The sequence below is a fragment of the Epargyreus clarus genome, unplaced genomic scaffold, assembly GCF_041222505.1.
Source record: "Epargyreus clarus isolate Ecla_fem2 unplaced genomic scaffold, WU_Ecla_fem_2.2 ptg000007l, whole genome shotgun sequence".
NCBI lineage: Eukaryota > Metazoa > Arthropoda > Insecta > Lepidoptera > Hesperiidae > Epargyreus > Epargyreus clarus.
The window spans coordinates 22,012,255-22,025,053 of NW_027332215.1; the positions used below are offsets into that span (position 1 = coordinate 22,012,255).

The 12,799-nt window shown below is 35.8% G+C and overlaps 2 protein-coding genes across 3 annotated transcripts in view; one reads left to right on the forward strand and one right to left on the reverse strand.

Moving 5' to 3' along the window:
* The window catches only part of LOC140743146 (cilia- and flagella-associated protein 69), a 28,550-nt gene extending 18,940 nt beyond the window's left edge, over positions 1-9,610 (reverse strand). For both annotated transcript variants that reach the window (XM_073074206.1, XM_073074205.1), the window contains exons 1-3: positions 9,223-9,610; positions 6,420-6,577; positions 5,825-6,011 (exon numbers count right to left, since the gene is read on the reverse strand). In XM_073074206.1, coding sequence (XP_072930307.1) covers positions 5,825-6,011; positions 6,420-6,577; positions 9,223-9,532 — 655 coding nt within the window. In that variant the 5' untranslated portion in view covers positions 9,533-9,610. The remainder of the gene's footprint in view (positions 1-5,824; positions 6,012-6,419; positions 6,578-9,222) is intronic.
* A 278-nt stretch (positions 9,611-9,888) lies between these two features.
* The window catches only part of Nost (Nostrin), a 107,981-nt gene continuing 105,070 nt past the window's right edge, over positions 9,889-12,799 (forward strand). Inside the window, exon 1 of the mRNA XM_073075107.1 lies at positions 9,889-10,111. The gene's annotated coding sequence lies outside the window, so the exon portion shown is untranslated. The remainder of the gene's footprint in view (positions 10,112-12,799) is intronic.

Genomic DNA, 12,799 nt, shown 5'->3' on the forward strand with positions numbered 1-12,799 from the left:
TTAGAGCGAATTATTATTTTAACAATATTCTTTTCTGTGGCTTTGGCTTACGTCATAAAGTTACGTTATTTCTAGGATCACTACTGACAAATTTAATAATTTTACAAATGAAAATAGTGAGGTGAGATGCACCTGCTTATCCCTGGGTTAATGAAGAATCTCAGGTCCAGGATATGAATCTAGTCTGGAATGGTGACGTTATTATTTATTGACCTATTATTAGCTACTGGTATTGTAATTTCATTCTAAATAGGAGAGCTCACGATGCTAAATGAGTACAAAGTTGAGCGTCATTGGGACCTACCTACACCATTGTGTAGATTAGACGTTAAAATGAAGAAAAGGTTATATGATATTCTTCTATTCTGCAGGAGGTTTTCTTATTCTGACGAATTGAAAAAAAATAGTATGAGAATGTATGAATGTATTGTTATAAAAAAAAATGTTTTAATTGTAATTATTGATAGCACCTAGAGACACGTAATTCAAATCAAAATTAAAGGTCAAAGAGTATTTTTTTATAATTTAGAAGTAGCTTACGTCACCTAGTACTACTACTACTACCTAGGGGCTACTGCTGCCTATGGACATCTATAATAGCTGCTCTATACCCGAACATCACACATCTATTTATGCATTGTTATTTATCACACCCTTCTAACCAGAACCCAGGAGCGCTTAACACTACTGCTATTAATGTTATTAGGCAGAAATAGGTGTTGTCCCTGTAGCTCCGGGACCAGAATAGGGCTACGGTATCCCCTGCCTGTCGTAAGAGGCGACTAATTGGGGGTTCCGGGGTTGCGGGCGGCGAGAGTGGGAGATCGAACCGTCTAGCAAGCGACCCCTGGAAGGACGGCGGTATGTGTGGTCGCATAGCGTCGTCAACACCAGACGGTGTGGCGAGCTCTGAAGCTCATCCGGGTGGAGCCCGAAGGGCCAATGCGTTCAGAGGACTCCGGTTGCGTTCCGTAGGAGATCCCGTAGGAGAGTCCTCTTTGTAACGCTGAGGACGGCCACCGGGGGGGTTTTAGTGCGGTAAGAATCCCACATAATTCTGTGCCGCTCCCACGGCACCGGGTACCTTTTGAAGGTTTCCCCCTCGTCAACAAAAAAAAAAAATAGGTGTGACGTCGGTGCCGCTGGAGTAGAAGCACTAATTAAGATTCATCAATAATCATCAGATTTTACCTTCAAATACACTATCAGATGTGAGATGAAGATATCGTATAATCTATATAACTGTATTGATAACCGGACTCGACCGAGGGGTAACTGGCCATGCGTGGCGGAGTACAGTAGTGCTGACATGCACACGATTCGTGCCCACTTGCTCGCTTCTTACAGCCATACAAATACAATCTCATCATAAGATTAGAGGTTACGTTAAACGGTTTCGTAACTGTCCCGATGAACTGCGACACGGATTATACTCGTATGAACGGTTCACGATAATGTGTGACTATGTTGTTTTTGTTTAACGGTAACATAGCAGTGATAGCCTAGTGGTTAAGAAACGCGGCCTCTCGATCGAGGGGTCCGAGGTTCAAATCCCAGGCACGCACCTCTGATTTTCAAATTTATGTGCGTATTAGAAATTAATTATCACTTGCTTAGACGGTGAAGGAAAACATCGTGAGGAAACCTGCATACCTGAGAGATTTATAAAAAATCTTAAAGGTATGTGAAGTCTACCAATACGCACTTGGCCAGCGCGGTGGACTATGGCCTAATCAAAGTGGGACAGTAATGGGTTGATGATGATGAACATTGGCTCAAGTTGAAGATCAGGAAATCCTTTACTGTCTCCGAGTACTGAGTTAATTATTGAATGAATTGTGTCATCTGTGAGAAAGACAGCTTTTCACAACCTTTAGAAGCTCAATGCTATCTAAAGACGCCCCAGCAGTGGAACCAAAAATATCTATTGCTAATGGCGGCTCTACTTTCTCCTAAATCGTCATAAAAATTTAAACTTCACTTAAAACACCATTTTTTTATTATTGAAATAGCTCACGGGCTAGCACTCCACCTGCCGCGCATGGACATCAGTAACTAACTCTCTATAGAACATGAGTTTCACCTGCAGAGGATCCCAGACGCGTTGCCACTACTGAAGCAAAGATGATCGCCTTAAGTGGGCCGGCATGCACAGTGCACACTCTTCTACCGAAATGATAGAACTCCTTCACATTAGAAATAGTTATATCGGTGGTACCTTTCCCTGTTGAACTATAGCAATTCTATCACAAAACATATTTACATTTACTAATGCTATGTCGGGCTTTTAATGAAGTGAAGTATGAAGTTCCATGCCACTTGAATAGAAATAGACTAGCTCTGGAAAACATCTTAAAAAGTAGTTTGGTTTTGTATATCTAAAAAAAATATCAAGTGGAGACTCAGCACATTCAAACATTAAACACATTTAAGGACAGTTTTAAACATTCGTGTGCATTACAGATCGCCGAATCCCAACATTACGTACGTGACAATTGCTATATTTGTCAAATCATAATAACAAGTATAAAGTGTCGCAATTCTGCGTTCCTTTTGACGGACGTTAGACATTATTAGGAAAACACAGACTGTTAGCCAATCTTTAACAATAATAATTTAAATTGAATTTTTAAGGTGGTAGAGCCCTCTGTGGTTCGACTCCGGCGGCACCACACAGGAATTTCTGATTAATAACAGCAGCGTTAAGCGCTGCTGTGTTCTGGTTTGAAGGGTGTGGTAAGGGAGACATACTTATCCGAGGCACACAGCTTAGTTCTCAGGGGTAGCGGCGCATCTGTATCCGACATCGGTTAGAAATATGTGATCCTATCTGGGGTCGATTTCAGATGTCGATGGGCGGCAGTAACCACTTACCATCACGTGGACTGCGTGCTCGTCTGCTACTCCTATACAATGAAAAAAAACGAACTGAATTTAGTCTGTATGCCCCTATATTAAAAGCTCAGTACATCTATCTTTTAAAAGAAATCAGTAGGTATACTTATCTGTACTAATATTATAATGAGGAAAACTTTGTTTATTTGTTTGATTGTATTGAATAGGCTCAAAAACTACTAAACCGATTTTCAAAATTCTTTCACCATTCGAAAGCTACATTATCCACGAGTAACATAGGCTATATTTTATGATATTTCATAAATAGATTTTGAGGCGGTACAAAGTTTGCCGGGTCAGTCTTTTATATTTTTGCGTAGCTTTCTTGAAATGTGTAATCGTGATACTATTCTATGATTTAATACTCATGGTGGTATGTAAAAGAAAGCGTTGGATACTAAAACCGATAAGTGGAACATACGCGTTTATATCGCATGCAAATACGACACGTGTGAAACAGCTCTTCCACCCAAAAAGGCGTAGGTAGTACTCCCCTGGGCAATGCTGACATTGTTCCCTTCGACTACAGTCAATGCTGCCCAGTAATCACTGTACTTATCGAAGTATCAAGGCACGTGATAGTAATATATGTAACTAAATGAGGTGTCGATTTAATATAACCATAGAAATGGTTAACGAGTACGCACTTCTAGGTAGCTACTGCCGCCGTTGGTCCTCTGCAATTAACCCCAAATGCAATCAGATTTCTACCTCAGGTTGACCACAGATGTGTTCTTTCAGGATAAACTTGGAACTTTCTAAGATGACGGCCGAGGGTCAAGACTTGCGACCCCTCAAGTTAGCATTTGGGTTTACACTTTACTCTTCATAAAATAAATTTGCGTCCTCTGAGAATTGCAACCCAAATGTAACATTTCAATAGACTATCCAGAGTTTTTCAATTTTAGCATATATTTATACAAGCTTCTAACATAAGACTAGACTAGATGGACGAATTATAACCATAGAGGTATTCACTAAATACGTCTTATTTCTGTTTTTCCTCCCTTCAAAGTCTTCTTGTTTAAATAATCAATTTGCAAGTAAATCGCGGCACATATATAATAAACTAAATCGCAGACTAAATATTTATCCCCTTACTTGTTAAAGTTAAAAATACATTAACAAAAACTCTTCTGTCCCTTAATTATGAGGAAACAGTTACTTACTTTTGCGCATGCACGTACACACACTCACACGTACACATACTCACACGTACACATACACGTTCACACACTCTCACATGTACACACGCACACACAACACACACACACAATGCACACACACCCTCTCACACACTTTTATAACATACCTTAACTCCATTGTAACCATTCATTTGATTTTTTCTCGATTAAAATTAGATTTCAAATTGTTAATATCGCCTTGTTTGGAAGAGCGGGGTAACACAGGGTTTTCAACCCAGTACAGGGGCCCTTGCCACTTGTTTTATAGACTCCATTTGAAAGTAATAAACTATTTTTATTTTGAAACCCGATGAAGCTGAAATACCGCCAGGGCCACCACTAACTTCAAATTTTGAAAAAATAAGTTCTATTTTTGTCGTTTCCCGTTTGCCCCAGAACGTTAACGTTTGTACAAAATATGGTTAAGAATGTGTGTGCGTTTCCGTGTAACGTTTCTAACAAAGGTATATAAGTACATAAAACCAAAATAAATATTTATTTTCGACTTCTAGCCTTTTTCAGTGATTTTTCAACTGTTAACGTTTGTATTGTTGAAATTAATTTAAGATATACATCGGTACACAAATGTATTTTTTGCTGGTAGTAAATCTTACGACCTTTAGTTTCAGTAATAACAACTAACAAACATTGTTGCAACATAAATGAATTTTGTTATTCATAAAATGATACAGTCAAGTGCTAAATATAAGAAAGGTGACAAATGAGAAAAATCTGAAGGTTTTGAAGTTGACCTTTAACGGGCCAATAACTTTTTAGTGACAGCAACAACGTGTAAAGCTCAGAGCCAACGTGAGAATATTGTATTAAATATTTATTTAGAAAAAAACGTATTGGCACAACTGAGAAGGGCCTTGAGTTATTGTCATTCATTTTGCCAACTAAAAGTATTTTTCATCTTTCATGTTATCAATTCTTCTTTCTTTAAAACTTGTTTCGTGTTTAACACACTAGCTAGGTCTAAAAAAATTCAAATCGAAATGTTATTTTTTTCTTCTGTGACGATTGGTCTGTTTTAAAGGAATTAAGAGGAAATCATTTTGGGACACTTCGTTTGTAAGAAATTCATTTAAAATTAACCAGTTTGCCAATACACGACAAAGATAAGAAATTAATTATCATTTGCTTAAACGGTCAAGGAAAACATCGTGAGGAAACCTGCATACCTGAGAGATTTATTAAAAAAGAAAAAAATCTTAAGGGTATGTGAAGTCTACCAATGCGCACTTGGCCAGCGCGGTGGACTATGGCCTAATCCTTCTCATTCTGAGAGGAGACCCGTGCCCAGCAGTTGCACAGTAATGGGTTGATGATGATGACATGACACGACAAAGTAAAAAGTATACTGGATTGCTTCAAATACAGGAATTTAATAATGCTAGATGTGACAGTCTAATGCACATTTAAAGTTGAACCTTCTTACAAGTCTTGAATACATGGTGGCTGAAAATCTTATACTACTTATGGGCTGTCTAATAATTTTTTCATTATGTGCACATTGTAAGAAACTTTAGCCCGAAAGTGTGAGATTTAGAATGAACTTCCTCCTGAGGTAAATCCGGAGCGCCATGACATGAGGCTCTTTATAAAAGATGCGAAGAGAGCTCTCATCTAAAGCGATCATCATGCGATTCTTCTGGTGTTGCAAATGTCCATACGCGGGGATGACTACTTTCAATCAGGTAACACCTGCTTTATCAGGTTCGACTATTAAAAAATAAACTTACCTAAAAAACCTATGAAATTTTGGAGCTGCTCAAAATATTTTACAGCATCCGAAACCGTACCCAATCGTATTGGATTTTTCATATTTCGCAGAAGAAGTTCCAGGCCCTCTCTCAATCTTGGTTCCTTACGCTGTGCATCCACGAGATAATCCACGACAGTGCAAAGACTGTTCAAAATGTCAATTCTCTAATAAACGATTAAGGAAACTTATCCTCGTATATAAGTTACACGAGCAGTTAGTTACCTAGGTGTAATAATTGGCAACATGAGTATAATTGGAGGGCATTTCCTAATCTTTTGATGTTACAATCTTATGATGGTAAGTTTCTTTATAAAACAATAAGTAAATTAAGATTTACAAATGTCTTCCGTTCTTAATTTTCGATATTAAAGGAAGTTTGCGAACCTATTATACTTAGGTACCTATGTGACCAATATATGTGACATATATGTGCATATATGTGAATTTGGGAAATGCTCTCGCCTATATAATAAGGAAATGTTTTTATAAAAACACTTGATCAATAATATTGAAATGCCATGAACCATCTTCCTTGTTAATAAAAAAATAAAACATTTTTTTTCAAAGGATACATATCCCCTCTCTGCTATTTTGCCAAGGTCTCGGATATGCGCATTGAGGCGTTCGATCTGTTGGCACCCAGCGGCATCTGTCACGAGGAACTCCAGGGTTTTAGCTATGTCCCAGCCGTTAGCTGGTAAACCTGTGCAGGATTCGGTCCACTTTCGATCTGAAGGAAACATCACATTAACCTTTTCTGTATTCGCTCGTATATAGGTACCTCTCTACATAAATATATTCCATTCACATTGTACGATTTGTTTGGTTAAAAAGTCATTATTACGCTGCCCCTAACAGTATTAACACATCTGTGTAACGGAAATTAATTCAAGGGTCCAAATTAATTGCTTGAAAAATCGACATTATTACCGAAAAAATCTTAGTAAGTATCTACAGTCATGTTGTTCATTGACATTAATTTTCCAGACTATTGTAGGATCATATTTATTCTTATCGCGTCGTCCTATGATTAAACCGAGTTGCATTTACACATACCTTATAGGATAACATCCGTCGGAACTTCTAACTATACCAATGAATTAAGATCATTACAGTACATAAGCTACCATTCAGCGTTTTCTCAGACAATAATAACAGTAACATATTGCAATTTAATGATAATAAATTGTTCGACGTAGTTTCATGGACGCTAAATCGATCGAAACTATTACGAGCGTAACAATGGAGTAGTTTGCAGGTCAAGATACTGGCACACGAGAAATCATAATAAATATGACGATAGATATAAAGGGTATGTGGGCGAGGGAAAGTTTTTCAACTGCAATAGAAGGACGAACGCTGCATCAACGTCGATGGTACAAGCACTTTCTTTTATTACGTGTCCTTAAACAGTCGTGATTAATACGGCAAGAAAGTGCTCTCAAGTGAAATTTAAAGTGTATTGTGGTGTCATATAGCCACAATGAAACCAACGGTTCCGCTAATACCGGACGACAGAAACAAATATGCGAGATTTTTCATTTTTCTGTCACTTGACTTAGTATGTGGAGAAACAATTTTACTTTTAAAGTAAGGAACCGTTGAATGTTTGACCAAATGCGAGTTGTATATGTAGTTGGCATGGAGGATGCCGTACTTCCAAATTTTCATTTATTTTTTTGTTGATGAACGTTTTTGTATGAATTTCTTGATAGATCCGCTCTATAATTCTACAAATGTATAAAGGTATTTAATCTCTATGTCTATTACTTAAGAATATTAGCATTTTTAATTCTGGTCCTGATTAGTAAGCCTAGTGATTCTTCTGTAAAGGTGTATTCTTTTTTTTATGCAAGTATGTACGGACAAAATATTCGTAAGTGTAAACAAATACCTAGATATTGCGATTGTTCCTAGTCAAGATTTGTATGCAAAACTAACAATGTTTATCATCTTCATGTAAACACTCGCTTGCATTCAATTCTTGAATGAATGTGTGCAATTTATTGCATTTTATTCGCTATTTTCGATACAAGGAAATTGCACTATTAATAAGAAAATATGTAACAGTTCCATTCTATTCATTTTATGGAATAAAGATTTAGATTTAAGAGGAACAAATTCATAGGATTCAAAAGTCGTGGAACCCGGTATACTTCCTATTTACGATAAGTTTTCACGACAAAGAATGATATTTATAAACGAAGTTCATCGATGCCGATGAAATAAGACTTGGAACCACTTTACTTATTAAATTGTTAGAAAGATGCATATAAATATGCAATTTTGACCAGGTATCGGATATGCACGGCAAGTTATTCGATCTGCTCTATTAATAAAAAAAAACTATAGATATTATTTATTAATTTATAAGCACGGTATAGCTTATAGAATCTTTTTCGTTCTTAACATTAGTACGCTGTCCTATGTTATATAATTTTCATACTTACTATAGAAGTAGTAAATGGACATGAATGATATTGGCTAGTGGCACCTCTGAACATTAACCTTAGATAATATTAAATTCCTACATGTGGTCGGCTACAGATGTGTTACTATCACTGAAGATTAAGTTGGAAAGCCTGAGAGGTCTCCCTTACCACACCTTTCATATCAGAACACAGCAGCGTTTTACATCTCTTATTAGTCAGATATATGTGACACGAGGTGAAGCCGAAGCCAAAGCACTAAAAGTTCTACCACCTTTAGATTTGGTACACATACATAGATGTTAATAAAATTTTCCTTAAACTGTTAATTTATTTTATATCGGGACCGGCTATATTCAATCTGTATTAGATAGTTAAAACGAAAGTAGACCTATTATAGCACAACAGTATCGCTACATAAATAATATTACACTGTGATAGAATCCTACAATAATAAATTGTTGTGAATAAGTATAGAGCAATATTTTATGTTAGATATATCTTAGGATACTTTCTCTGCAGTAACTTTGAGCGACCTACATTGGAAATGTGTTTCCATTTCGATATGGACTTATGATATTCTTATAATATATAAATTACTTAAGTATATTCTATTCGGGATCAAAAATATAGGAACATAGAGTGGACATTGTCAGGATTTTCAAACAATAACATTAATCCCTCATCAAACTAACACCATTTTGGGTTGATTGATAGTTGACACATTTCAGATCGATTTACTACCAATAAGTCATAACTCGTGGATTACTACTACTACTCGTATATAGTTGAATGTTCTCGATTCCTTTATAATTATAATATTATTCTCATTTTTACTTAATATTTTTGAGACAGTTAAAGATGATCAACCAGAAAATATATACGCAATTGTGTAGCTAATCTAAAAGTGAATATGAAATTGAGCAATAAGACATTAAATACCGACCAGTTGGTATAGGATCCAACTCCTTAATCAAATTCCTTTTCAATTGTCCCTTCTCAGAGTATATTTTCCCTCCTGGACCGTGGACGCAGTGAAACGTATCCGACGAACCAGAAATAGATTCGGAAGCACCAAAGTACTCTTTCTTTGAGATTCTCTCAAATCCTCCCTCATATTTGGGTTTCCTAAAGAACTGAGTGTGTGAACTACTCTTGGAACTCTCACAGGCTTCTACGTTTGTAATCGTATTCTTGGATTTAGCCTTTTTAACCTGCTTTTTTGTTTTTGGAGACTCATTACTTCGTTTTTCCATCTTAAAATCTTATTCTGAGTTAACCGTATTTTTTTTTATTTTTGTAATAATTTACACGTCAATGTCAAATATGTTGTGAAAATTATAATGTCATTTTAATATTTCAAATTTATTTTTATTTATCGAAGTAGGTTTCAAGTTTCAACACTATTAAGATCAAAGTCAATAGGTTAATATTATAATGAATATTAAACTTTTTTTAAGTAAAATCATGCTATATAAATTACTTATGCAATAAAATTACGAAGTATCATCTTTGGTCTAGCGGTAGCAGGCGAGGCGAATCGGTCAGGTTCCCTGCGCCGGCGCAGCGCCGCTCCGTCCGGCACGAGGGACCAACGGGGAGACGCTCACTTTGGCGCTCAGTGGTCGCTCAGTCGCACCTCAGCTCTAGTGCTTAGCGGACGTGTGTCACTGTCGGTCGCGCTCGCAGAACCACGCACCATACGATAATTCATTAGTTTTCCCCCCGAGAAAACCAAGTGAAATATACCTAATTTACCGCACCTACAGTACGGTTGTGAGTGATTTTGTCGCATGTGTTTATTTACGGACTATCTCTAGCGCCATACAGTTTTGGTGAGTGTGATTTATATTTATTTTCATTGCATCGTAGCGCTGTCATTTGTACGTGAACAATTTGTTTTGTTGACATTTTTAGTGTTGAATTCCGTAATTGCAGAATAAACCACGTAGAAAGTAATTTAACTTATTATTACCACACTCTATATTTATTTCAGAATAAAATGTCTCGTTCGGCGCTTACTCGAATTCATTATACTTATGAAGGTTTAATAATAATAAAACCATATTGCATAAGCGAACAATATTTAGTCTTAGCTTGTTTTATATAAACTCTGTTGTTTAATATTCAAACAAACTATTTACTACAAGTGAAGACAGTCAAGTGAAGCTAGTAGGCCAGGAAATATAACAATGTGAGTGCACAGTTATTGTGGAATAATTGATACATTGAACGACAGGTGCATGAATAGAGCGATATATGATGAGTGACGCAAGGACCGTTTAGCGGCTTAGCTCATTTCGCATTACTCTGCAAATGAACTAAACATTAGTATTACTCGCTGATATGGCTTCAAACGCTAATGACAGCGGTCCTTTTACAAAGTTTAATATGTTCCAAAATACTCTGACGTCCTCTTAACTTATCGAATGTGACCTAACTTAGATTTTAACAGAATACCGTAAGCGACAAAACACTCTCACATTCATTCTAAATCGTTTAAACTTTTCCTCAATGCTGCTTGCATTTTAATGATTTGTAAGTGTACTACCTATATTGTATGATAAATAGAGAACTTATTACATAACGAAAATCATGTTGTGCCATTTTATGCATAATGTCTAGCAGTTAATAAAACACACTGTATTTTTTACGATTCTGTTAGTAAATGGAAAATCATATTTTATAATTATTGTGTTATAAATAATTCGATATACAATAACTCATGGAACTAATAAAGAAGTGTCAGTAATGTCTTTTGAGCTAACTATTTATAAGGAAGGTATCTTTTATAAATCTTACATAAGTTATATGTATAATATAAATAATAATTAGTCATAAAATGAATACTATCGTAAAGTTGGTTATGTTTAATGTTTACATGTATGTATATATGTATATGTATAATAATAAAACGATTTGCGCGCCACCAATTAGAAAATAGTTGTACTAAATTTGTGTGGGCGTGTGAATAATAACGGTCCAAATTATTACCGCAGTCACCTAAGAGGAAAACAACAAACAATCATTCATTAACATAATCCTTAATAGCGCTGAAATGTTCTGGTTTGAAGAGTGTAGAAAGAGAAATAGACTTTTACGAGGCATTCTAACGTTTAATATTAATTTACATTTTCCAAGCTTAACTATTTAACCGATTGGACTTAGTGTTTATAGTCGACAGATACCACTTACTATTAGTTTTACTGCTTTGTGCTTCCACATTACAAAAAAGGTAACTTTGAATCAATGTGTACAACAACAGTACCTTCTAAACGCAGTGTGTACATATGAACTTAAATCTATATTATCGGTACTTATTGTCAGTTACAGTATTCTACTAGCTCCTAACTTATTCAATCATTCGTGACCGAGGTCCCGTACAAAGCAAGTGTATTGCGTGCCGACACCTGTCCGGTAATAACATCAATTGTCTCACAGATTATTACGGCCGCAGTTTCGCAAATCTAACTGTTTTATTTATATAATCTTTCTCGTAACTTTGGTGTTCCATTTAATAATAATTGCAGTTGGTTAAAAGTTAGAACCCTACAGTCTGTTTGATAGATTTGAAGATGGAAGTGGCAAACAGATATGTAGTCCATCTAATGATAAGTCTTCAAATAGAAAAGGATTGAAGTTCTTCATAGATGCCGTTATTAATCTGTCCAACGTTTTCCTTACCAAAGATAAAAATTTGACACTTTCTCATACTGCAGGTTGTCAAAATGTACTTAAGGCTATCTTTCCTCAATCGTGATTATTATGAAAATATCTAAAGATATTTAAATGGGCTTTTAAAAAGCTTTCATGTGGGTCAAATGTATATTTTGCAACAACAAATATTTAAACTTGTTTTTTTATTTTTATTCCAAAAATCCTTAACAATATAAATAATCTGACCCTAGCTCTCATACACAAATTATATTCTTTTCGAAGCACAATAACTGAAGGTGTAATGCATAGATCTCACCGCCTTGTAATTGAAGAAAGCCATTAAATGGCTGACAAATGTGTCAGCCATTTAATGGCTGTCATGGTGTAATTTACGCGGAACAATGCTAACATGTGCAATTAAGTGGTGCAAAACACGAAATCAAAGAAGTGCGGAGAAATATCGATTCATTCGTAAATTATATAAAAAACTACATTTTTTTCATATTTTCAAACACGAAAATAGATGACAGTGACAATTTCAATTGTCAAAACTGTTAGGAGTGAGTAATCTTTAGATAGGTACTATCTATGGTGTAATGGAATAAAATTATTTTTAAGCGTCATTAATCGATATTTAATGACACCACTTATCTTCTAGTGCATTATCTCTCAACGTCGCCTACGTTCACTTTGTACTTGCTAGATTTCTATTTTCTATTTTATCTATAATATCACCGTCCGTTGAAATAAGTAATATTTATACTAAGCCATCTCTCTGAGACCCTACTAAATCCCTTGATAATTATGGCTCGTACTTCCACGTGTGCTGTTAAAAACCAGCGTAGCCTTCCCGTGTACACATCTTT